This window comes from Epinephelus moara, chromosome 14 (assembly GCF_006386435.1).
Source record: "Epinephelus moara isolate mb chromosome 14, YSFRI_EMoa_1.0, whole genome shotgun sequence".
In the NCBI taxonomy this organism is placed as follows: domain Eukaryota; kingdom Metazoa; phylum Chordata; class Actinopteri; order Perciformes; family Serranidae; genus Epinephelus; species Epinephelus moara.
Window position 1 is genome coordinate 27504752 of NC_065519.1, and position 26865 is coordinate 27531616.

Genomic DNA, 26865 nt, shown 5'->3' on the forward strand with positions numbered 1-26865 from the left:
AAATAAATCTGCCATAAATCTCTGTTTTGACGCCAAACTCATGTTTGCATTTCACATAAACACAGCCAATTAATCAATGTAATGAATTTGCATAATTCATAAAATCGAAAATGCTATAATTTTAAAGAAAGACAGTGCTGTGCAAACCTAACTCTCTAAAACTGTGCAGTTTTAATAAAGTATGTCACATTGTTGTCCTGCGGCTTCAGTATTACAAACAGTGTGCAATATATTCCCGGTTATTGGACAGAAAACCTAATAACAAAGGCAATAAGAGAGATAAGACCGCTGAATTTCAGTGTAAAATCTATTTGAGGCGGAATTATGTTTCATAAAGTTTAGTTACGATGTCGCCCTCTGCTGGTGGACTTTAATTACTGCAGCAGTCGCTCAGTTATGACGTAGCACGCATGTGTTTATCCAGCATGGTGACCTCCCTGGTGTGTGAATAGAGCCGGGGCTTACAGGAAATGAAGACGAGTGAATGGTTAGCTGTTACACTGTAAATAGAGTAAGTGAACTGTCAACCAGGTTTATTGTAATATTCATTTTGAGTAGTTTATTTCGCAGGAATTCATATTTTACAACTACGGCTGTCATTTATAAGGTTTCATCTGCTTAATTTACTGGATATAGCCCTTAGTTTATGTATACGTTTATAAGTCATGTTGTAAAGTGAAAGAATGGCTTTGCAGATGCCCTTTGCTAGACTCCTGTTCATGCACAGACTGGTGAGAATTAGCACATCCACTCAGAGACATCTCATCAGCAGGGACACACTTGTAAAGCTCCACAAATGTAGGAGGGAGATCAGACACTTTTCAACTGCTTCTGTGAGATGCAACGAGAATGAGGGAGACACCAGACTGACCTCCAGGCAGGCACTGCTGTCAAGAAGGAGGCGACCCCTGTCTCCCCTGGAGAGGATCAGCAGCCTGCTGCCTGAGGACGCCCTGAGCCCTGAGGTGATGCAGCTGAGGGAGCAGAACCAGCAAGACCCTGAAGGAGAAGCAGACATCCAGGTATCGGGCACACACTGCTCACAAGAGGAAGGTGGACATAATGGAATCCCAAGAGAGGATGACTCAGATGCAGCTATAGAGACAAACCCATCAGAGGCTCAGATGAGGGGAACATCTCATGAGGAAGAAGGGTTGACACCACCCACACTTCCTGGGGAGAGCTTGCTTGTGTTTGGGGAGCTGGTTGTCGCTGAGTATCACAGGAGGAAATGGCGTGGGGAGTTCAGGAAGATGTTCGAACTTAAGCCGGGGACACATCTGCATAGCAGCCGGGGGACGATCTGGCATGAGGACATTGCCGGGCAGCCTGCAGGTTGCTTCCTGAAGACAACCACAGGGGGTTCGCTCCTTCTACGACGGCCCAGTCTGGAAGATTATGTGCTGTATATGAAGAGGGGGCCAGCCATCTCATACCCTAAGGTACGGTATTTGTTTGTGTGCCACATGCATTCCTGTTACAGATTGTTTTCTCCTCACAGATGTTTTGTGTTTTTGTGTCTCTCTTTTTTCCCCAGGATGCAGCTACTATGCTCATGATGATGGATGTCACAGAGGGAGACTGTGTGTTGGAGTCAGGATCGGGGTCAGGGGCCATGTCTCTGTTCCTGTCCAGAGCAGGTGTGCACCCGTCATACTTCCATTGAAACTGAAGTTGAAGTGTAGAGTGTCAGAGCTTAGGTTTTACATGTTCTAATGAACCGTGTGTTTTTGGTTTTCCCAGTTGGCTCTAAGGGCAGCGTGCTGAGTGTGGAGGTCAGAGAGGACCACCACACGAGAGCGGTGCGGAACTACAAGCACTGGAGGACGTCTTGGAACCTGCGACGAGGGGAGGAGTGGCCTGATAACGTCCAGTTTCACAACGCCGACCTCTGTACGGCTTCCTCGCTCCTCGCTGCTAAGGGATTCCATGCGGTCAGTGTCTGGTTTAAAGGACCAATTAGATTTTGTGTCAGCGGCTCATTCGTCTGATGGATTCTGTCTGTTGCAGGTTGCTCTTGACATGACCCACCCTCAGCTGGTTTTACCCACTGTGACTCCACATCTGCACCCTGGAGCTGTTTGTGCTGTCTACCTTGCCAAGTGTGTATCTCCGGTGTTTCACTGTCACCTTTCACACCAGACCCAACACGAGAGGCTAACTGGAGTTGCATATATTGAGCTTTGACAAAGTGCAGTGGCTTCATACTGTTTTGGAATAGTTTGACATTTAGGGAAATAAGCTCAATCGCTTTCTCCCCGACAGTTAGACGAGAAGATTGATACCTCTCTCACTCTCATCCATTAAGTGTGACGCCACAGCCAGCCGCCAGCAGCCAGTTAGCTTAGCTTACCATAAAGACTAGAAACAGGTGGAAGCAGTTAGCCTGACTCTTTCCAAAGCTCACTCATTACATGTTAGATCTTATTCTGTAATCTGTACAAAAACTGAAGTGTAAAAAACGACACACTAAAAAACAGTCTTTTTTAAATTTAAAATTTCAGAGGGATTAAACAAACAATTATTAGTGAGTCCAGTATTTCTTTATGCTAATCTAAGCTAGCTGGATATATACTGTACGTCCACTCAATTTGACGCTACAGCCAGCAGATGTTAGCTTAGCTTAGCACAAAGACTGTTTACCAGTGCCTCTAAAATTCACTAACTTGTTGTATCATTTATTTAATTTTAGTTTTGAAACGACCAGTTGTAGTCTCCGCTGGTTGCCTGGCAGCCATTATGTATTATTTGCTAATTGTGAACATGAATGCTATTAGCTAACGTTACTAATGGTGTGTCTCAAATCACTTACTTCCGTTAGTACACTTCCATGTAGTATACTATGTGCGCTATGTACTCATGGGCGTAGTGCGCAACTTTCGACAGGGTAGTGTTGTCTCAAACCAAACACGGCCGGGAGCCGGGAGTTAGACGCACAAAGGATGCCAGAATGCAAAGTATTTTTTCCTATGATGGTGAAGGCATAAACTGCTCTGCTCTCCCTCTGAATGGCTAGTACTTGTCGATGTTGTTGGTTGGGTTGGTTAGGTTTATGCAAAACAAGTGAGATTGGTGAGGGTTGGGGTAATACTGTCAGGGTAAGCCAATCAGTGCCAGAGTAAGGCGGGTAATGCCTTTGTCATCCTAGCCAAAAAAACAAACAAAAAACCTTACGTCCAGCACATAACCCCGAGTAAAACCACAACGTATCAGTTGTACAAATTAAAGAAGATATAACTTGTTAATTTGTGAGCTTGGGACTGGTTAATAATTTTCTTTTAACCTCCATATAGCGCCAGGCTAGCTGTTTCCACCAGTTTCCAGTGTTTTTGCTAAGCTAACGTAGCCGGCTGCTGTCTCCAGCTTCGTATTTATAGTACGTGGTACGGTTTTGCACTGGGTAGTCTGAATTTTCTAGTTCTTAGTTAGGAATTTCAACTGAACTAACTCAGAAAGTCAGAGGAACCTCACCAACCCTGACCTCAAAATCCAAAATGGCTGCTCTCATCAACAGTAGTGAAAGCTGTAGTAATATACTGGTTATTTACGGTCTTTTTTGTGTCTCATTAAATCAGTCGTGCACACAGTCCTGTCCAACTACTACCTGTGGACACATTGATACAGTGTTTGTATGTGCCAAATATAAGGTAATGCGTTTGTATCAAATGGTAAGCTGGCTCAAACTGGTCCAACATCTTGGTTTTCCAACTTGTTAAACTGGAACGTGATCAACTCGGGTGCAATGTCATTCCCAGCCCCGATCTCAGACTTGTGAGGTAAATGGAACGCAGCATTACCTTACAGACATGAGTGATATCAAGCTTCTCATGTAACTCTCTGCAAGACAGCAGATAAGCACAGCCTGTTTCCCAAAATGTCTTTAAAGTGGGATGTGTCTTGATCTAAATAATGTATAGTGTAAAACCTGGCTTGTCTTGAGTACACAAGAGTACATGATTAAAGCATAACAAAAATAAAATGGCAGGCATGATACCACCTGAAACATTTATGGTGTTCACCTGCATGCTGAAGTGTTAATGCACTGCATTTTGCACATTACACCCACAAGTATAAGTGGGTGTTTTATATCAGTTTAAAACGCTGCTCTGATTATCCCTCTGTAACTCAGTATAACACAGGTCATTGACCTGCTGGAAGGGATTCGATATTCTGCGCTCCCTTTGCTGTGCGAGCGCATCATGGAGGTTCCAAACCGACACTGGTTGGTGGCTCCAGCCCTCCAGAAAGATGGAAAACACTGCGTCAGGAAAGCTCCGATCCTGGACGGAGACCAGAGGGAGGCGGGGGAAGCGTCAGATGAGATTGATGAAGGTGATTTAAAGTCCTTTGTGTTTGTCATACATTATATTCTGAGCTCTTCCTTTATAAGTTGTACGGTTATATTTCAGAAGAGATGACCACAGAGGAACACCCAGCCTTCGGGAGTATTCCCTACATCGCTAGACCTCATCCTGAACAAATGAGCCACACAGGTCAGACAACACCACATTTCTAGTCCCAGTTTAACACTGTGTATATGATGTTGTAAAGAAACGCTCATTGTCTTTTTCATTTTCAGCATTCCTGGTGAAACTGAGGAAGATTGTGCGGTAGCTGTGCTGCCTGTGAGAAAGCCTGGACAAAAATAATTGTGACATATCAACCTATTTATCTCCTTACTGTAAAGACTCAAAAACACAAACAGGTTCAAGCTTTTATTCAAAACGTCACGAGGCAGTGTTGGACCATGAAACAGGCACATTGGCAACAATCCTAAAAACACACCCAGTTGAATCCCAGTACATTAAGGACATGTATCGCAGGCTAAACTATAATTTAGCCAAAATGTCGAACTCATTTTTTGACAGTTATATTTAACATCTGTGAATAAATAAGTGTGTCAAAAAAACAGAAGTGCTTCAGTACATAAATATCATAAATAAATAAATAAATATCAAGAACTCAGTGCAGGCTAAACAGGTCTTTGGTGTTCCACATCAATCTTTATATATTTTCATCACAGTATGATGCATGGATTTCTCAGTCACTTAAATGGTTAACTTTGTTCTGACAGTTCCGTTAATTCAGCACCATGTTCACATTAAACACAAACTAGTGAGTTGAACTTGTGATTCAGACCTTTTCTTCAGAGTAAAAGTGGCATTAAAGAGGTGAGACAGCACCACGCAGATCAGCTCAGTCAGTGCTGCTGAGGTGGTGCGATGCGCTACTTACTGATCCAGTCCATGGAGGTGTCACATGTGGACCCGCAGGAAGATTCATCTAACAAAGATGATCAGAAACACACTAGAATTAATCCTGTTACTGAATGTAATATTCAAGCTCCTGTTCATATTTAAGTTGGTATCACAGGATGTGTACAGCACCATCTTTTCCAGTTTCACCTCCCAGGTGTAATCCAGCTAAATCACATCTACACACAATCCAGATTCCAGAATCCAAATTACATCATACGCAATGGAGCGAAGGAGAGAATCTGCTTCACACTATTTCAACTGCTGTTACACAATTGCTTATTTTTGTTAAAAATAAATAGTTCATCATTGCATTAATCTGTTTCATCTTGTTTCATTTTATCTTGTTTATCTTCTTATCATTGTCCCTGATAAATATGAATAAAATGTTTTTATGAATATGAATGATTGATCAATTGTGAGTGTAACTGAAACATTTTTAGACCTACTGTATCTAAGTGTGTAGCAAACAACATGCACCAGTTGAAGTGGTATACACTGATCAAAAAGCTGGGGACAAAATCATTCCTATGCTCCTGCTGATAAATAATTCACTTACAGTAATCAAGTAGTCCACTTACAGTATTTATTTGGGGTGTTTTCATACAGGACAACAAATAGAAAAATGATTAAAAACTACAGTAACTCTATCTATTCTTTTTACTTCACTCCCACACCCCTGATGGTGACTTGTCTGCTTCCACCTGGCTACCTGAGAGACTAGTGCTGCACATATTGAAATCATTGCGAGAGAGAGAAAGTCATTTTCTCTCAGTGTAAAATGTAGTCTCCTCTAAGATTATGTCTGCTACAGATGGAAACAGAAAACGACTGCACACAGGAAAAACACCTGTTGTTGAACCTGCTCTTGTCAGGTGGATCGATAAATCCTTAATAAAAAATAAATCATATATAATACTCTTCTGGACAGATGTGATCATGTTAAGAATTTGTGGCTCCCCCTGCAGGTTCCAGAGCCTCTTATAACAGCCTCTACAGTACAAGTGCGTAGGAGGTTCTTACATGCAATAATTTCTATTTTTAAATTAGAATACTTTTGAGAAACATCTCTTAAGTTTAAAAAGGTTCCTGAGATTTTATGATCGTCTCAGCCTTTTGCTTTTAGTAAACGTGATACCTACCGCGAACCTCCCCAGCACAGCAGCAGGAGGAATGCTGCGCCTGGCTTTTAGTCTCCTCCGTCTTCCTGCGAGAGGCTGCGGCCCTGGGTGGGGTTAACTCCAAACTCAGTGCAGAGTTGAATGGGTGTGGAAGGGCAAGTTTTGGTCTCTGCGCAGAAGAGCCTCTGGAGAGAGAAGAGGAACCGGGACCAATATCTAACCCAGAGCCACGGTTACACAGGGTGCAGGAGACTGGAGAGGCCGAGGGCCCGCGGGGAATCCGAGTAAAGTCTCGGTCCGCGTACTGCCGCTGAGCACCACTGTGGTGCTCCGACCGCTCTCGCTGCCACACGAAGTGAGAGGACACAATGGCCATCACCTGGAGGACAGAGATACGGAGACACAGACTGAGAAATGTACACGCACAGCTCCATCAGGAAATAAAAACAACAGAGATGGCACTTCTGGCATTAAACCAGCGCTACAAAAACTGCAGTGTGCAGCACAAACAAGACTGTTAAGACTCCCAGAGAAACACCATTTATCAGTCTCCTCAGGCAATTATATGTGTGTGTACCTCTTCACAGCAGCGCCTGCTGACAGCAGCTCTGTACTCGACTCGTGCCCACAGCTTGTCCCGCTGCTTGAGGAAGCGAGGAAACTGCTTCCTCCAGTTCTTGCCCAGCGTCCATGGAAAGATCTCATACTTGCTCTCTTCGTCATCCTCCTCCATGGTGTTGGCAAGATAGCTAGAGATCGAGCACATGAGCCAAATTTAGGGTTACAGTTTTTCCCCCAGCTGTGGCAGTAAAGGCAGCAGCACACAGGTTCCTTTTTTGCTAGAATATCAAAATAAAAAAGCTGAATTTTTCTTTCTTTCTTTGAAACTTACAGTGCAATGAAAAAATTCTTCCTGGTGTATTCAGCGATGGTGAAGCGGGCCCTTTTGAAGTACACAAAGGTCATGGCTAGAAGGTACTGATGAAATAGGGAGAAAAGTTGGAGGGAGTTAATCTGAGCATCTCAAAGCTTCAGAGAGATTCTGTCACTTTTATCAAATCATTTACCTTGTCTGTCATTTTACAGCAACAGTCCATCCACAGAAAGTCATGGATCAGGTCATCATCTGTAACCAAACAGAATTATTTCAAGTAAGATTGATCACTCTGAAACCACTTAATTAAAACACGCTTATTATTGGGACTATTCGTTCACCAAAAAGCTTGAAGAACGACTCCATTTCCTGCCGCTGGATGCCGATCGTCGGGGACATGCTCTTCTTGACATAACACATCTCATCCCGACGCTGGCTCGGCTGGCTTTTCCCTAGCAGGCCCTGGGTCTCTCGACCGTTGGTTCTTTTGAGCCGGTGACCTCTTCTGATTGGGAGCAAGTTTGAACTGCTGAGCCTGACTCCAGCAGTTCTTGAGGGGGAAGCCTGGCAACAGCTGTGTGTGTGCTTCATCATGCTTCAGATGCTTAGATCATCTGTAGCGGAAAGGTCTATGATTCTGAAAGGAAATGGAGGAGAGGTATGAGTTATTCGGTGCACACAACATCGATTGTTCCTGAGATTTCTTCTATTCTATTCATGAATTTATTTATTTAGTTCGCAGAGGCAGATCCTTATCCAAAGAGAGAGTAAAAGGACAGAGGGTGCCATATGCTGCACCCGTAGTCATGTGAGGTCGGAATAATCACAAAATTAGTTTCCAACTGAGAGAAAAACGCCCCCTCATGTCAGCAAAAAATGTTAGCATACAAGTTGCCAAGTTGTCGTCATATACACAGAAATATAGCACACAAAAGTAAATATTCGGTTGACTGTAACACATTTTTTAATTCACATATTGCATATCAATGTTTTGCTCACATGTAATTTGTGATACGATATTAGATCGTAACTGTTAGTTGCTGACCTCGATTAGTTAGAAAAGTTTTTTACTTGCAGTAATCAGGTAAAGCAGTCTTTTCGTTATTTTAGGGGACGTACTGGTGTGGCAACACGTCTGGGACAAAATCACTTTTTAATATAAAACGTCAAACTGTTATCAACGCGTTTTTTAAATGCTCTAAGCAATAAAATACAACACATGAACTTGAAGCGTCCATGTTGTTTCCATATTACAAATGGGACCATACCAGGAGCACTTGAATGCAGCATGACTGTTAAGCCCCTTTAGGAAAATCTGTAATGTTGGTCTATATCTAAAAGTAACTTAGCTTGCTTAGCTACAAACCCAAAGTAAGGTTTCTTCAAATTGCTTGTTTAATTAAAAAAAATTGTGGGAAGTTCAACCTTGAAAATGACTTTCACTACGTCCATCTTAATGACAACTAGGTATTAAGCCAACTCTCAGTCACCAAGCTAGAAAGCTGACAAATTACAACAGCTTGCAGGAAGTTGTTTGAACCGTTAACTTAGTAATAAACTCGACAAACAAGTCTTAAAGTTAAACTAACTTTAACACTAAGACCGTCTCCAACCCAGTCCTCACCTCCGCGGCTCTTGCTTTTGGTTTCAGTCAATAAAGCAAAGATGAGCGATTAGCTAACGTTAGCTAGCTTACCTTTAAAACCCGATGAAAAGACGACAATTGTCGGTGTTACTAACACCTGTATCAGACACACAACGGTACAAAACGTAATGGCGCTAAGAGCAGATGTCAATAATGTCCTTGAAAACAGGAGAGAATGCAACTATAACAACGTTTATTAAAGCTAAAAAGGTTATAAGTTACCAGTATTTACAAAGCACTGACCGGAGGTGAAGGTGGTTTGGGAACGCGCTTCAGGATCCGCGCCAATCGCTCAACAGTTCACGTGCACGCGAGGAGGACCAATCGTGGACTTCTTCTTCTTCTGCTTCTGCATCTGCATCTGCTTCTTCTTCTTCTCCCTGTCCAACCTCCAGCATGTATTTCTTAGTATTAAAAATGTAAAACCCACATTACATACTCGATAGACACATCCACATAAAGATAAAACTACTATGGAATAAATTACACATGGGATGTCATCATTAAATCGGTTTCTCTTTCCATAAAAATGGTAGTAACATGGTGGTAAAATTACATTATTTTAGTAATTGAGTTTAGTTAAGATTGTGGAATGTGATTTTAGTAAGCCACGGGGTGCTGCTGAGACCAAAGTAGGGTTCATTTAGTTGTATTACCACAATTTAAGAAGTAGAAAATTCACACTGAAAAATCAACTTTCCAACTCTCCATATAAGACATAGCTACTTAAAAAAGTAAGGATTCTTAGGGGCCCAAGATCAGTATTTTCACAACCAAAATTTCTGTTTGACATTAAACATTGTTGTGTCTTTGCTAATAAATAACTATTAAAAATAGAAGGGTGGCCTTAACACTTGATTGGATTTGTTTGTTATTTTCAGTAACTTGTAAGGCTATAATATTCCAGTTATTAAAGAGCGAGCAGCTATACTTTATGAAAATGGAGTCTGAAACTGGCTGGTTCTTTTTATTATTATTGCAAAACAATAATGCATCAAATCTCTTGTCAGAGATTACAAATACAGATATTAAATAAACAAAAAAGAGAGAAAAATACAAAACAATTACAGTAGTTTCAATGATTGTCTCACAAGAACATGCTGAGGCAAACGGGTTACATAGGATATGGATGAGGGTAAAAATAGTCACTTTTCTGTAATGCTGATTGTAGCTAATTCTTATTCGTATAGTGATAAACCTCTGCCATACTTAAGAGATCAAGTTTGTACCAATTTATACAATACTTAGAGTAGACACATGAATACACATCTAACCAGAAATGTGTTAAAGAGAAGCCAAATGGGAGAAATGTTTTCACAAACAAATGGCAGTTAACATATCTACACAAAATATAATGTTGCAAGTTATGTGCAAAAAAGGCAAATAATGTTTTGTGAAAAAAGTCTTTATCACATCATGGTTCAGTGTACATGTTGTCATTCTGATCTAAACTATAGATCCTTCTAATACATCAATGTTGTTTATTTTATCTCATTTTTTCCCATTTAGTTAAATTAATTTGTTATTTTTCCTTGAAAGAATGAAAAAGAAAAAATCTGAGAGGAAAGATAAACTACTATAATCTTTTCTATTTTTTATTTTAGTCTACTACTGAGAGGCAAAGGTAGTTCAAGTTATTTTAAAGACTGGCTCACTGTTCCACTGCACTGATGCTCGATAAAGACGTTAAGAGAGGATCAGCAAATCACCAAAATAACTTACTGAACAACTGTATGACAAAGGTATTAAAGCCTGTTTTTAGACAGCAAATGGAAACATTATCAATGTTTATTAAAGCATCAGTGAAATTGTTTTTTTTTATATCATATCACTTCTGATAGAATATAACTATTAGTACCTGTTACCTGAATATAACTGCAACTGCATGAAATGCAATTGAAAAAAAAGCTTTTTCATTTATTTTTTCTTTTCTTTCTGCAATGGAAATGGCTGCTAAATGGGGAGATATTGTTTTGCATGCTATAAAAAGCCACCTGAGGCCAGCTCTCGTTACGCAAATGAGCTTATAGTCTTACAAGTAGGTGAGTTTTATATGGTTTAACGTGACATATGTGCATGCTGAGGAGTTCACTGAAAGCCTCACTAATCCTCTCAGCTGCTTGTCCTTTGTAAGGTAGAGGAGGATGAGTTTCAGAGCACGCTACAAGGATTTTTTTTTAATATAAACATGACCATCGATCTGTGGATTTTTTTCCTATGACAGGTGGGAGAGATCTGTAAAATGTATGTGTCAGTGTTTTGTTTTGGTAGCATCCTTGCGGGGAGGGATCTTATCAGTCTCGACAACCTCAGCCATCTGAAAATGACAGATACAGCAGGTGGCTGAGGACCTTGGCTATTCTTTGCATCATTTACTGCATTGCTGTGTTGGAGTCTCAAAGAAGAAACAAAAATCAGCTTGTATTTGAGAACATCCAGAATGGGCTGCTCACCATCCAAAGGAAACCATTTTGGGGTTCTCGGCCCCACGAGGAAGGGGAGAATGCTTCCTCCTGCACCTCAAGAAAGCCCCAGAGATTCTCACTTTGAAGATGGAGAGAATCAAAATTCAACTGAATCAACAGATGGAGATACAAAGGAGAGGAAGGCAGCCGGACAAACCCAGGTATTTCAAAAAGAGGCTCAAATGACACCACAGAAAAAGAGACATGTGGCTGACCTCGCCCCTGGAGTAGTAAACATGGATAAACTGGGGAGTCAAGGAACGGACAACAACACAGTTTCACAGAGAAAAGACAAAAATGTTGACAAGCAGGATGGGACAGAAAAAAAGCCTGTCAGAAAACCTAAAAAAAATACCAGAGGTATTAAGGGGCTAAAGAAGAAAGACAAGGAGAAAGACAAACTACTTACAGAACAGAAAGTGGACTTCCCAGAACCTTTGGTAAAAGCTCACCAAGCTGCTTATGCCTTTTTGAATCCCAGCATAAACAAATATGACGCTTTACTAGGACTCCTGGAAGAAGCAACCCAAACACAGGTTTCTGTACAGACTATGGTTGCTTTTATGGCTTTACGCTATGAGGAAATAATTCAGGGACTGGAAGAGATGGCAGACGAGGGAGAAAAAGTTTTAAAAGAAAATGGAGAACATCTTGCTTGGCCAAGTCAAATGAAAAACCTCTCATCTTCTCCACCTTTTAAGTCTGGCTCTGCTAATATTGAGCCCCCACCGGATTTGTTGCAGCAGCTGCTTCAGTACACCACACAGAGAATGCGAAATGTGAGCCAGACTGTTGGCGGAATTGGGGACTCTGCTTTAGAGGAGGCAGTGGAGTACTTTGCCTCTGTCTCTGAGCTTTTAGAGGAGAAACTGAAAGTCAAACGTGCAGTAGAGACTAGGCTAATGCAACTCTTATCTCACATTGAAATGGCCTCTTTGCGCAAGCCTGGGCCAGAGGATTCTGCTCTCTTTAGTGAGGACAGTGGTATTGGAGCTGAGAGTGAATCCCTTGCTGGATCTGAAAGACGCCATAGACGAGAGAGTTGTGCATCTACTGGGACAAATAGGACTACCTCTGTCAGTCCTTTGGGATACATCCCCATGGACATTAGGCAAGGAATATCAAGGCAAAAGCTTGCAAGTCAAATAAGTCCAAGTGTTTCCCTCACCTCACTCAACTCATTAGGTTCTACATGTACTATAATGGCTAATTACCACAGAGACTCATTGCTAGGATCAGTCTCTTTAGATTATGGGGAGGAAGACGACAATGATGATGAGGAGGATATGGACAGAGGTGTGAAAGATGTGCAAGTAGGGTTGAGAAAGCGATCAAATTCTTCACCCGTAGACCACAAGCAACAACAACCACGCCGCCTACCCCCAAAGCGAATAGAGAATCCTCAAAATGTTGAAATGACTCTCAAAATGAAAAATGCTATAAGTGGTAGGATACAGTTTGTTCCATCACAGAACGCTAGTGCCAAAACAAAGACAGCTGGCAGCCCAAAAACCAGTAGACGGCAGTGGACTGAGGAAGTCGAACGATCTCCAAGGAGGCCTCAAACAACGGCACCTACTCGGAAGGCAGTGTCAAAAAAGACCCCAGTGACTAGAGAGCGACGTTCCCAGTCAGCAGAATCCCTGCGGAGCAAAGGAGAAGATCCAACTCTGCTTGAATTAGAAAGGACCCAGAAGGATTTAAACCAGAGGTTGCAGAGGATGAGTAAAAGCAAGGCAGGTGGAAGTGTTAAGAACCCTCCATCAAAACAAAATCAAGGAACCTCACCAGCACAATCTCCAGCAAGAAATCGCAAACAACCCTTGCTTCAGAAAAACAGCAATCCCCAACCACCTGATGACAAAGCAGGCCTTACAAGGCGCAATGCAAAAAAACAGGAGGTAGTCAGTGATGTGGAAGAAGATAAACTGAAGGACCAGAAAATATTAAAGGGTCCTATAAAAGCCACCCCACCCCCTAGCCCTCCTTCATCACCACGACCATCTTCAGGCCTTTACAGAGGCAGAAACTCAGTTAAAAGACTAATTGATACCTTCAGTCAAGGAATAGAGGATCTAGATGGTCCTAAAGTTCTGGGGCCTCTCAGAGGAGTACGGAAGTGTGGCGTCCCAGTGTTACCTGGTTTAGGCAATGTGGAAGCTGTGCTTAGCACTGGGATAACCAGCTGTAGACCTGAATCCACTGCATTGGAGAAAACCAGTGACTTAGATCTGGACAGTCTTCCTCCGCCTCCACTGGAAGTATTAATGGACAATTCTTTCGAAAGTGCCCAGAGTCTTTTAACTGGTGTAGCTAATGAAGGGGCTACCAAAGTCAGAAAATCACCTGTATTAAAGAGGGCTTTAGTATCTCAGCGATTGAAGGCCTCAGTTCAGTCAGTGACGGTGCTGCCAAGTAAAGGAGGCCCTCCACAAGTTTCCAAGATTTCCCCCCTTGTTAGAGCAGATCAACAAGGTGCATCTGCTCCATCAAAGGCCAGCCAACCAGATGTTCAACAGGAGGCAGACCCAAGTGGAAAGGAAAAGGATTCCTCGTATCAGCAAGACAGAAAGATGATACACCTAAGACACTCATCAGACTCACAGAGATTGTCAACAAATTCTCTAGTAACAAATCCATCTGCCAGTCAAGAAGAATCAGCAGACATACAAGATGGTGGCAACCTTTCAGTGCCTGGATCTAACACTACAGCATCAACAGTGCCTCCTTCTTCAGTCGTCAGGAGCCAGCCACCTGCCACACCACCCATGCATAAGGGGCGAATGTTACCATCCACACCTTCTGCACCAAGCAGTCTACATCGAAGACTTCCCAGTCCCCACACCTTCAAAAGGCAACCTACTCCACCCTCTTCTGCTAGCCCTCCTGTTAACAGGAAACTCCCTACACCACCTGCAATCCAAGGGAGGCTCCCCAGCCCACCTGTTGCAAAACAGAACTCAAATTCATCCTCCTCCTACCCTTTCAAAGCACCGTCTCCACCAGCTTCGCCAAAGGTACAAAGATGGTCAAGGGAGAACAGCAGCGAAGACTTGTCTAGTCCTCGGATGATCAGTAATGCTCGTTCAGTCTTCTGCCCTGTCTCCTCATCCCTGTTTGAAGCCCAGCCTTGTCCAGTTCCCCGACCCCCTCAAGCATGGACCTCTACTGGGGTCTCTTTTCTCCCACGTTCTTGGGGGAGTCGTGGGAGGTTTCCTGTATCTATTCAAGGACCTCGACCCTTCATCCGACGTAGCCATTCAGAACGAAGGCCAAGTCTAAGTCTGCCACCAAGAGCGCCAGGCATCTCAGTGGCTGAGACCTGTGGGAGTGAGCCAGCAATATACTCACAGGGGTGAGTGTTTACCATGTTACACATCTCAAATCCTTAAATTTGGCTTTTCATTCAATCTTTTATAATGGTATATTTTTTAAGTACCCTTATTCCATATTTCCTGTAAATTTTTGGAGAAATTTGCTGGTATAAAAAGGTTAATTTTTTTGAAAATATCCCAACAGTATGTAAGTATGTTTATAAGAAGCTGTTAAAATGCCGAAACAACAATAGCAACAACTCGGTAACAAAGTGAATGTTTATTTGTAAGTTAATGCTTCACAGTTGTTCAGTGTATGTTTACCTGCATTAGCTGACAACTGTAGCACCTGACCATTTCCCCCATTCCCCAGTATACTGCTGAAATACACAACCCTTTCCACAAAATATCCAGCTCCTTTCTAGGAAATTGGCAATTTCTGAAATTTAGTAGTAAAGTAGAGGACTTATAAAATAACATGTTACCAACACTACCTCACTGTTACATTGATGATCTTTCTTAAAAATGGCTGACACATACACAGCTTGGTTTTTAGACATGTTTTTATGTTTACCAAGGCAGACATATTGAGCTCTTACTTAACATCAGTATCAACACTACTGCAGTTAGCTTTGAAGGTGACGGAAAATGCTGCAAAGCCATGTTACAAATATGATTACCCATATACTGTATGTACACATTATATTAAATTAGTATCACAACTATGTCTACTGAGGCATGATTGGGTCAAAGATAAGCAAATTCAGTTGTCTCTAATACAGTATCTTGTTTGAATATCTAACTGATCAGCTAGATCAGTTGAGTAACACATAGAGTATAAGAGATAAAAAAATAGTCTTTTGAATCTCTCAAGTGAATCTCTAATTTTAGGGGGGTTGTGCCTATATGGCCTGGCATGTTTTCTTCCAGAGTAACCGAATAAACTCACTTCACTAACTAATTTCATACATGCACCTTCCTGTTTATAATTGACACAAACCCACCTGGTCCACTTCCCCAATTGCTAATGACAACATCCTCCATTCATTTTCATAGGCTGGACGATGAACCAACCAGGGACGAAGAACTATGGGAGAGCCAATCAAACCTCAGACCTACACTACGCTCTGCGTCACACCCTGACCTGTGTGTTGTTGGACAAGCCTTGCACAGAGACTAAAGGGGCCAATGAAGGGCCAGTGGGATTATGGATTAGCCGGCCTTGCCAAGGATTTAAGACGACGGTGTTTATTTCCCTGCGAAGAGAGGGAGAGCTAATTCTATCCACTTTGCTGTTGTAACACACTTATGTGAGGAAAAGTGATTTATCGGAGAATTTATCTGTGTATAATATGTATTTCAGAGAGACATACATATTATACACATTTTTATGTTTACAGTTTATGGAACACATTACTTGGCTTTGTGATTGTACTACAGATTCAGGGGTTTTGGAAATGAATCTTCACACAAGCTTGTACAGTATATTGCAAGTTTACTTTCAGTTCATTCAGAGGTTACATCTTAACAATTCAAAATACTGAATGTAGTGTGTCTGTGGCTTTATCTTATCTCAACTTTAATTGGTTTTAAAAAGACATAAAAAAGACCACAACTATTAAAATGTGTTAATAAATATTTGAGTGGGTTGTTGCTCCATTACTGGCAAAGTAACCATATTATTGAATAAACTGAAAGTAACTTCATCACATCAGTGCCATGAACCATTCCAGGATTTTAATCTTATTGTAAATAGTTCTGTTTTTGGAAATTATTAATCCAAGCAATAATGTTATCATCCGTAATTACATATATGACTGTTATTAACTAGGTTTTCAATAATTCAGTGAGATATTGTTTCTCTCCATTGTCATATGCTACAAGGCAAAATAAGACCACTCTCAACCAGTATTTTTAAGGGTTTTCAAGTTGTTGTTTTTTTACAATTTGTTTATTAATAAAAAAGCATATACAGTCATCAACACCTTTGCATCTTCTGTCATCATTTTCTAAATGTTAAATGTGTCTTCATTTTGTTAATAAATAAATGAACTAATTAGTCAATTGTTTTAAGGTCCAGTGTGTAGGATATAGGGGCATTTATTGGCAGAAATGGTATATATCATATCCATATCCACTATATTACTATGTTTTCATTTGTGTATAATCAACAGAAACTAAGCATTGTTGTGTTTTTGTAACCTTAGAATGAGCCATTTATATCTCCTTAACATGTGGGTCTTTGTCCATGAAATCTGATGTTGTTCTACATTAGCCCAGTATGGACAAACCAAACACTGGCTTTGGATAGAGCCATTCACACTCTCTTTTTTTCTACATGCAGTCTACAACCTCACTGCTAGATGTCACTAAATCCTACACACTGAACCTTAAACAAACACCCAGTGCTTTACTTTTCCCCCTGAGTATGAATCAAGTGGTGGCATGGTGGTAAAGTGGTTAGCATTGTTGCCTTACAGCAAGAGGGTACCTGGTTCGAACCCAGGATGGGGGGTTTCGAACCCAGGGTGGGGGGTTTCGAACCCAGGGTGGGAGTGCAGAGCTTGCATGTTCTTCTTGTGTCAGTGTGGGTTCCCTCCGGGTGCTCTGGCTTCCTCCCACAATCGAAAGACATGCAGGTTAATTGGTGACTCTAAATTGCCCATAGGTGTGAATGTGAGTGTCAGTGGTTGTCTGTTTCTATGTGTCAGCCCTGTGATAGTCTGCAGACCTGTCCAGGGTGTACCCTGGCTCTCGCCCAGTGTCAGCTGGGATAGGCTGGGATAGGCTCCAGCCCCCCTGCGACCCCCAACAGGATAAGCAGTTACAGAAAATGAATGAATGAATCAAGGTCCAAAAACACTGGATGCTACAATACCCATGGTGCAACTCAGAAGCACCATTGGACCCTGCCTAGTAAATGCTGATACTCCGCTTGTCCACCTCTCAGACTTTTGGAAGCTAAAAGGGCATCAAAAGACACCATAGTAGTTGAGTAGCACTCTTGTGGCGTGAGGAGGCGAGGAAAGTTTGTTGTGACAACACCACCTTGGGAATTTCACCCAACGAAATTATTAAGAATGCGTAAAGCTAATGAGGTCACTATGGTTTGAATAAATCCATGGGATCAGACACTGTAAAAAGAAAGAATTTATGTAACAAAAATGAATCAACAATATGCAACGTAAAGCTAAAATGTCATGAACACCAGGAATATCTATAGCACCTCACGACAGTGTTTCAATCACCCTCTTTCCCTCTTTTGACAGGTGCTGCGGGCATAGGGCGCAATCCAATGCCCTGGTGGTGGTATTTTTCACCATTGCTTTTTTCCACGGTGTGCAGTGTCACAAGTGGTTAGTTTGTGAACCTCTCTACCCTTTTTGATTCCCTGCTACTGTGGTAAGCCCCAGCCTTGTCCTCACTCCCCTTAAGTCCCCTGCCTGAGTGCTAATTATTATTACTTTGTTATCAGTGGTTAGAGCTTATTTAAATCCTGGTGTTCATGACATTTTAGCTTTAAGTTGCATATTGTGGGTCATTTTTTGTTAAATAAATGCATTGTTTTCATGGTAACACACCTCTGACCCTGTGGATTAATTTGACCTGTGTGATGTCATTATCTTAGAATTCTTAATAATTTCCTTGGGTGAAATCCCCAAGGTGGCTTTGTCGCAACAAACTTTACTTGCCTGCTCATGCCACACTCTGTTACAAGAAACTTTTTTGGGGAAACAAAAACACACACAAAAAGTCTCTCTCTGCTAGCCTTTATTTGCTAACACTTGCTAACCAGAGGCAGGTGGCAATTCCTAAAACTGATTTATTCCTAATTTTATAAATTCCTATTAGGAGATTTGTTTGGAAATTATTTTCTCATGCTGCAGTAAATGTTAGCCTCTAGTTCAAACATATCAAAACATATTAATTCTGCCAGTGTTTCATCCGTCATATTTGCAAATTAGTATTTGTGGTCAGTAAAGGCTTATAGTGGCTGAGGCCTTCAAGCAGAACAAATCCATGTAGAGACACAGCTGAGCTCCCTTTAACAACAACAAGTTCAATTACTGTCACTGTTCCAGAGAAAAGGTGAACACAAAGGTCACCTTATTGTACAGGGAGAAGTGATAATTGTGATCTAGAAGTCCACTGGGCAGTGGTAATTGCAGTACAAACCTTTAGCCCACTGACAAAATCCTCAGTTGAAATACTGGACGTGTGTTGGCAAGAATCTGTGAAGCTTGAGATGGTTAGCTCTAAATTGTCTCTTGGGATCTTTTGTGGAAATGTGTCCAACATTAGAGTATCCAACCGATTCACAATCACTAGTCAGATGACCTTAAAACCAGAAGATCCACAATCATGCAAAGTGGTTCTCATGAAGGATAAATAATTGAAAGTGGATTACAATAATGTTGGCAGCTTGTTTCAGGCTGATGAAGAGCCTAGAGGTGGAATTATTTCCGGTCCAGCACCTGTGACTGAGTGCTGGGCATATTTTCTGTTTTTGGCTTTTGATAGAAGAATCATGCATTATAATGAGGCTGCACTGAAGATTGTTCTTCCTACATTGAATAAATCATCTATTCCCTTCCAACAATTTAAATCAATAATGAAATAATACAACAATAGAATAACGTTGGCAACCGAAAGCTGAACGTGATTGCGTAATGCGTTTGATGTGAGGATTAAAGGAAAGAATATATGATAAGCTTACGCCTGTTTACCACCAGGCTCAAAAGGGGTTTCTTTCAGAATATTTAAATAGCATTAAAATTGAACTTGTATCCTACAGTACTGCTTTACTTGACTGCAAGTGTAATTTATATCATCAGACTTAAACATAATTATCGCAACAGAAACTCCTATACTTAAAATAATTAGTAAATTCCACGTGTGTATAGGTAGAATTGAATATTGTACTTTTAATAACTCATATTTTCAAGGGTCAAGATATCTGAGAGTACTTTCATTTCACAGTTTTTAAACAAAGAATATTATCCTTTCATTTTATCTTCTGGAGACACTTCCCATTCATTTGCATTTTGCATTTGAAGCACTGTCGTGTATGTTTGAGCTCTGACAGTTTTTGAAGGAAGCTGCAAAGATGATCAGCTCAAAACAATCCTGTTGATAAGTTCCCATCATGGGAAATAAAGCTGATAGATGATGAATATTGAGATGAATACAAACTTGCAGCCTATGCACTGACTTGACCCTGGCAGGCACTCAGTCATAATGCACTCTTTGTACGTCAATCAGTGGAGCTGTCCCAAGGTGGCTTCTTTTCACATAAAAGACTTCCCTAATGGAACAAGGAGATGTGTTGCACTCCTCTCTGTGGAAAAAACAATATGTTATGCTATGCTCAGCCTCTGTGTTTATGTTGACAATCAAATGCACTGTGATTCATGTAAAAATAAACATGTATTCATCAATAGATACCTGTGTCATTGGAACATACATCCTTCTATAAGTTTTTAGAGTTGATATTTTGTTAATAAATGCAGCAAATGGTACCTTCATAAATTTGCTCAAAATAATAATTTGAATTCTACAGTACAATTAAAGGTCTACTGTGAAGGATTTAGTGACATCTAGTGGTAATGTTGTAGATTACAACTGAAACTTCTCACTTGTGCCAAGCACAAAAACACAAATGGCCCTATCTAGACCCAGTGTTACATTTGTCTGGTCTGGGTTCAGGGCGTAAAATTAACACCCGCCAAGTGCCAATGGTGGGTAAAAAATTAGTTTGGTGTGTAAAACAAAAACACACACCCACCAGTGGCCGATGGAAAATTTTGAATTGCATGTGGGTTTTTTATGTGCTTCGACCATTTCTGCCAGCTCGCGGCTTATTGTACGTGTGCTGGGAACGCATGATGTCAGCTATCAGGATCCCAGGCATTTTATGGTCACTTCTGAGCAAGATGTGGCGACACATTCCTGCCGTGAAGCCACCGCCAGAAAAGAGGAAAAACGAAGATGAACATGTTGGACTTGGACAAGAAGAACAGACAGTTAACGGAGTATAAAAATGTTGCATGGCGTTTTATTGAAAAATAGAAACTAGACGAGGCTGGCCAGCCGCGGTCATGGCTGACCTACAACCCCCACACCAACACGATGAGCTGCAGCTTTTGCCGCAAGCACGCCAAAGAAACACAGAGGACAAAGTTGGATTTTCATTCTAAAAACATATGGTAATTATTTTTAGTCAAACAAGGCATGATTTTTTTATTTGGCTGGTGAAAAATATGCTTGGCTGGTAAATTTTTGGAGGTCACTAGCCAATGGCAGATGAGGTAAAAAGTTAATTTTACGCCCTGTCTGGGTTACTGTAGAAACAACATGACAGACTCAACGGAAGGGGACCGACTTTGTATAGGCCTATAGACATAAGCAGCTCATTCCAAATAGTGAAAACACAACGATTCTTAAGCCCAGTCCAGACTAAAGATTCGCAACGAGATGAGGTGAAAAAGGCGACTACTTGCAACACGACGTTCTGCAACGTTCCCACCAATGCAACTCGATGAGATGGTGTATCATCTCTATGCAACAACTGTACTTCCGCTCCAACTTCCAGCTTTTCAGGCTTATTTTGTGGCTGAATATAATTTGTAACTTCTGAAAATATGAAAAATGATAGTGATAGTGAGACACTGGCTACAGTTGTATTTGTAGTTGTGATGAAATGGTAGAAGTATAAAGAAAACAAGCATCAGATGGACTGTATTCATAATGAATACGCCACAATAATACAAATAACCAATGCCAATTAATAAGTCAATGAGAATGTGTGTGTGTGAAGGGACATAAGCACATACAGCGAGCAGTAGCGACCCACCGTCCAACACTGGCACACCGTGAGAACGGAAAAAGAGGGCTCATTGGCGGTCATTTTGACTCGACCAGTGGACTTCACTACAGGTCGATTGGCTATAGAACCAGGTGACTTGCTTTATGTCCCAAAACCAGCCTCTGGTGATTTGACCAGCTGAGTTGCAGGTGACATGATCAGCCAGATTGAGTTGAGCTCAGACCGCTGCAACCTTTTACCGCCACGTTCTAAAACAGTTTCATCTAATAATACACTGATAATAACCTAGTTATGAATATTAAATTCCATTTCTGCCTATATATCCCCCTAAATCCTACATACTGGACCTTTAATTGTACATTTTAACACATTAAAAACATAGTAAGAAACAAATATTTGTATTTCAATAACTATAACATTCTCAATGTTCTCTTCAATGTTTTATTTAATTCCCTAAAATTGTTTTATAGCCTTTATTTTATCATGGGATATTCCCATTGAGATACAAAGTCTCGTTTGCATTTTGTATTAAATATTCTTAACTTTAATTTAGGTGTGGCTACGATTAATACTGTAGATACCTAACACAAAAAGTAAATGAAAAGATCCTTAGAAAATTCATATGACCTTTTTTGACCACCTTATGGAAAGCTGATGATTTAAATCATGTATAAAAATTAAATAAATCAAACAAACATATTGTTAAAATGACAGATGAACCATTCCAGACTCTTTTAACCCACCAATTCATCTGAGGGCTATAAAACACTCAAGAATAGATATGCAATGCAATATTAATCATTGAATCTGCATTTTAATGATGATAAAATACACAGGAGAGAAGATTGGTCACAGCAGCAGACAGAGGACTACAATAAAAATTCCATTACCATAACATTAATAACATATAGTCAGTGTAATTGTTTTCCTTTCCACCATCAATAAATTGTCCACAAAATAACAAATCAACTTTTGCACAAAAACTTATTTTAACTAAAGCAACCCTAAATGAACTGCTGTAATCTGAATGGTGGATGAGTAACTATCTGTCCTCAGGTTAACTCATTAAGCATCAGGACAGACTGCATGAAGTCATGCCTGCAATGAAACCTGTTCTCCACCAGAGGAGTATCTCACCCCACAATCCATCTCCCATCACCCCTCTGCAGTCATATGAGACCTGGTTAGGATGCACACACGCACACACACACACACATGGAATGCAATGCACTGCAGCATAATCCCACTTTGTTTTTTTTATATTTAGATTATGTGACAAACATGCACCATTATCTGTAAATTATCTAATGTGTCGGATGCTGAATGAGGAATGAGATATGCGTCTGAGGCACAATTCTCAAATGAAAGGATGATGTGGTGGAATAAATCTGCTGGATCTGAATCCTCTCCTGAGGGACAGGAATACAAACGCGTGGATTATACCAAAGGAATTACACTGAATACAGTAATCCCCATATTGACGCGGGAGTGTTGACATAAGAATTTACTGATGGTGCTGGTTATATTCTTTGTCTTCATTTTCCAACTCTATACATCTCAGTATTCCCTCAGAGAGTCAGAGAGAGGGCTGTGGATTTGTGCATTGCTTTTCAATGGAAAATTACACTTTAGTTTGAAAATAGTCGGAACATCGACACCAAACAACTTACTTTCATTATTATATTTGTTAATGAAGCCTCAGTGGTCCTGTATCTTACCACTGCCTGACTGCTAAGTAGGTTGATATATGTTTGCTTAGGTTATATTCTCGCCTTCCAAATGTCACCAAAGACATGCCTGTTGAGGATTTATGAGACATTACATTCGCATTTACATTATAGAAATACATTTTGCTTGGTATGACTTTATTTTTTGAAATAAAACAATCCATCCACAAGCCTCATAAATAAAATTATGAATGTGCACACAAAGATCACAATTTCTCACTAAACATTAGGGATTTATGGAAAGCTTTTTATTTTCATGCATCCACTTTTGACTCTGTGTGATTATGGTCTGCCAGTGTTCCCTGGTCCATCTTTCATTTATAGCTTCTTGGCTTGCAGTCTCAGTGGTACTGTGATAAAAGCGCCCCACTGGTCCTCGTTTATTGCCGATGAAAAAATCTAACGCAGAAGGCAGATAAAATAACAAGTGGTGGGAGACCAACAGCTGCTTTATGTGTTTCTAATTCAACCTTTTCTGAATCTTAGTTATCTTTATTATGTAAAGACCGCCACTGAGATCAGTTGTTGGTCCTTGTTGGTGAGAAGAAATGGAAAAATTACAGTTCAGAGTACAACAAACACTTGTACATGTAAAAATCACTCTAACTGGACTAAGCGTCCACACCTTTTTGAAACATAGCTTTAAGCTCAATGCTAATGTTAGTATGCTAAGGTAATGTTTGTCATGTAGTGTGTCTCATAGTGTGCTAATTTGCTAATTAGTGCTACACACAAAGCACAGCTGATGCTAAAGAATAAGCTTATCAGAGGGCACCATGGATATCTGCAGCTTCATTCATGGCAATCCGTCTAATAGTTGTTAAGAGGAGTGTGACGCTGGATTTCCACTGGATGCGTGTCCGTTGCGGAACGGCAGCACTGGTTATCCGCTGCGTGCTCCGCCGTCCGTCAATACCCACCGGCTGCGTTTGCTGTGCGGTGCGGTGCAGCTCTGCCGGAAGACATCTCGGTGCACTGCCATGATTAATATCTCCTCGTCCATGGTGTTAACGGGGTGAAATGACGTCTGAAAACCTCTGACCTGTTGACTTCAGGCCTGCCTCTGCCCATTATGTAGTTTTCAAGGTGTAGTGCAGGGAAATATGATCCGCCGTGAACACTGTGTATTTTATTTTGAAAATTAACCGGATGTTTTATTGTGTTTCTGTGCACGACTTCCTGCCCCGCACGATCTGCTCTGTGCTGAATTGCTGCGTTGTGCTCCGGCGTCCGGCAAAAATAGAAGTCCTGCATATCTGTTGCGGAGGGCTCCGGAGTGCCGGAGCTGAGATGGAGCCGGAACGCAGGCCAGCCGCAGCCGGTGGAAACACACACATTGACTAGAATTGAATCCTATCGGCTCCGCTGCCGTGCCGGAGCGGAGACGCAACCAACACGCATCTGGTGGAAATTGGCCTTTAGCGTCCTGTCAATTTAATCCCAGTGATGAAAAACAAGTCTATTTATAATGCCGTGCAAACTGTACTTGTTGCAGAGACCAGTGCCAGAGACTATTAGCCTGACATCGCCAGACCAAACTGCAAATTCAAATTAGTCTAAAACTTCAACATTCAACAACAAATTCCAACAGGCGCTATCAGCGGCTTATCAACATGTGACCTAACACTGAGCAGCCAGTTACCATGGTCCACAGTGTAGATGGCCAATCACAGTACATTGGATTAGGACTTGGTCAAAGCCAGTTGAGTAGGGAGCCAGTTGGTAGGCTATATTTATCTTTTGCAAAATCCTGTCGAAAATAGGGCGTACACATCCTTCTTCTAAAGAAAAGCTTTAAGTGCAGTTATTTCTTTAGCAAAAATATATGATTGAGGGTGGCAAGGGTGGAGGGTGGCAGTGGTGCAGTGGTTAGCACTGTCACCTCGCAAGGGGGCTCCGGGTTCGAATCTACCGGCCAGCTGGGGTCCTTCTTTGTGGAGTTTGCATGCTCTCCCCATGTCAGGGTGGGTTTTCTCTGGGTATTCCAGCTTCCTCCCAAAATCCAAAGACATGCAGGTCAGGTTGAGTTAATTGGTGACTCTAAATTGCCCGTAGATGTGAATGGTCTGTATGTGTCAGCCCTGGGATAACCTGGCAACCTGTCCAGGGTGTACCCTGCCTCTTGCCCAATGTCAGCAAAGGCCACGACCCTGTACCAAGATAAGCATTTGCAGAAAATGTACAGTTAATATACTGTAATCAATATACAGTCCAGTTCGTTCAATACTGATGCAAAAATAATCTTAATGTCAGTTATACATTGCTGTTTATCTTGGGCTAGCAAACAGTAGCTAACATTAGCCACCACAAGCTACTGTCATGGCCACTAGTTTTAATATTTTCAACTTTGTCTCTGCGAAATCAGGTTTTGTCCATCATTTTTCACATAGTGAACAACAGTACATAATACTGACCCTTGGCTTTTACTGGTTACTGGATGAGAAGCCAGTCAGAGTGTATTGAAATTACAGTTGAGAACAAAGTGTCATAGTTGCTGAATTCAACCCAAATTGACCCACAATTTAAAAGTGAAATGACTGAAGTTGGAAATAGTTTTTTTTTCCTCAACAGACACAAAGAGTTAAGTTCTGTGATTGGATGTTTCCTGCCAAAATGCACCTTAGGAGCCATGGTAACTTGTTCCGCAAAGTTTTTATGTACACAGGCTTGTACCCTTGTACCGTTGTACCCTTGTGTTTGAATGAAAGCACCAGATATTTTCTAACACAGTTGTCTTTTGTACGCTATGAATGATTCAACCTGGAGAGTTTCATGCCCATCCAAGCTATTAAAGAGCTCCAACTGTCAGTCACATAACATTGTCTATGGGAAAACTGAATGGGAATTTTACTATCCAAACTGTGTAATGTTTTATCAGACTAAAATAGACTTATGAGCTCCTAAGAAGAATTATGGCACCAAGCATTCCAGTTTTACCAGGACTTATGGGGATGGTGCATTTATTAATGCTAATAATAATAATAATGATTAAATGTGTACAATGCCCAGGGAGACCAGTGACCTGAGGTACATTTTTTGTAGTATTTAATTTTCATTTTAACACCACAAAATGGTATTAGTTTTTGTTATCACTGATTGGTCCAAGAAATAAATGTGTGGTCTTATTCCTGCTGCCTTGGGATGCTGGAGGTACACTGCAAAATATGATTGCTATTCTGAAGGGAAAACTTGTCAACAGCTTCTGGAGAGTAGCAGAACTGCCGGGAAAAACCAACAGTATGAGAACTACATCTATCCCCTCCTGGGAGACATCAATATTGTTTAAGCCCTCTGCATGCATAGCTGAATGGAAACAGTTTTCACTCCATCCAATAAAAAAATATGAAATGTGTTAAGTTACCACTGGAGGTAAATGATGAGTTAAATGATGTATTAATGTTGTTCATTATTTTTGCTTTATTTCTCTGTTAATGAAATGGAGCTAAAGTGATATTTACTGAATGAGTTCCTCTCATAATTGCCTACTCCACATTGTTATTGCATGTTTGCACAGCCTGTCAGGAGGTGAAATCAACATTTGCCTTGCTCTCCAGCTCCTCAATGGATGATGTCACGGTTCCAACATTTGCATTTATTGTCTGGATCTGACTGGCTCACATCAGTTCACGTAGGACAGC

General features: G+C 41.1%; 3 protein-coding genes across 5 annotated transcripts; 2 read left to right on the forward strand and 1 right to left on the reverse strand.

The window, feature by feature from the left end:
- Nucleotides 1–407: 407 nt before the first annotated feature.
- On the forward strand, nucleotides 408–5626 carry trmt61b (tRNA methyltransferase 61B). Of its 3 annotated transcripts, XM_050061762.1 has the most exons (8): nucleotides 408–511; nucleotides 773–1442; nucleotides 1538–1640; nucleotides 1744–1934; nucleotides 2011–2102; nucleotides 4130–4332; nucleotides 4410–4493; nucleotides 4580–5626. In XM_050061762.1, the coding sequence occupies exons 2-8, from the start codon at nucleotides 969–971 to the stop codon at nucleotides 4612–4614; spliced, it is 1182 nt and encodes a 393-aa protein (XP_049917719.1). In that variant the 5' UTR covers nucleotides 408–511; nucleotides 773–968; the 3' UTR covers nucleotides 4615–5626. The 3 variants fall into 3 exon arrangements, with proteins under 3 accessions (XP_049917719.1, XP_049917717.1, XP_049917716.1); XM_050061760.1 differs by having other exon boundaries at nucleotides 432–1442; nucleotides 4413–4493; XM_050061759.1 differs by having other exon boundaries at nucleotides 433–1442.
- On the reverse strand, nucleotides 5228–9184 carry spdya (speedy/RINGO cell cycle regulator family member A). Its single transcript, XM_050061771.1, has 7 exons — nucleotides 9139–9184; nucleotides 7592–7887; nucleotides 7444–7502; nucleotides 7269–7354; nucleotides 6954–7125; nucleotides 6398–6755; nucleotides 5228–5283 (listed from the first exon to the last, which is right to left on the reverse strand). The coding sequence occupies exons 2-7, from the start codon at nucleotides 7842–7844 to the stop codon at nucleotides 5228–5230; spliced, it is 984 nt and encodes a 327-aa protein (XP_049917728.1). The 5' UTR covers nucleotides 7845–7887; nucleotides 9139–9184.
- Nucleotides 9185–11013: 1829 nt separating this feature from the next.
- On the forward strand, nucleotides 11014–16641 carry pcare1 (photoreceptor cilium actin regulator 1). The gene is made up of 2 exons (XM_050061750.1): nucleotides 11014–14715; nucleotides 15731–16641. The coding sequence occupies exons 1-2, from the start codon at nucleotides 11336–11338 to the stop codon at nucleotides 15852–15854; spliced, it is 3504 nt and encodes a 1167-aa protein (XP_049917707.1). The 5' UTR covers nucleotides 11014–11335; the 3' UTR covers nucleotides 15855–16641.
- Nucleotides 16642–26865: the final 10224 nt, after the last annotated feature.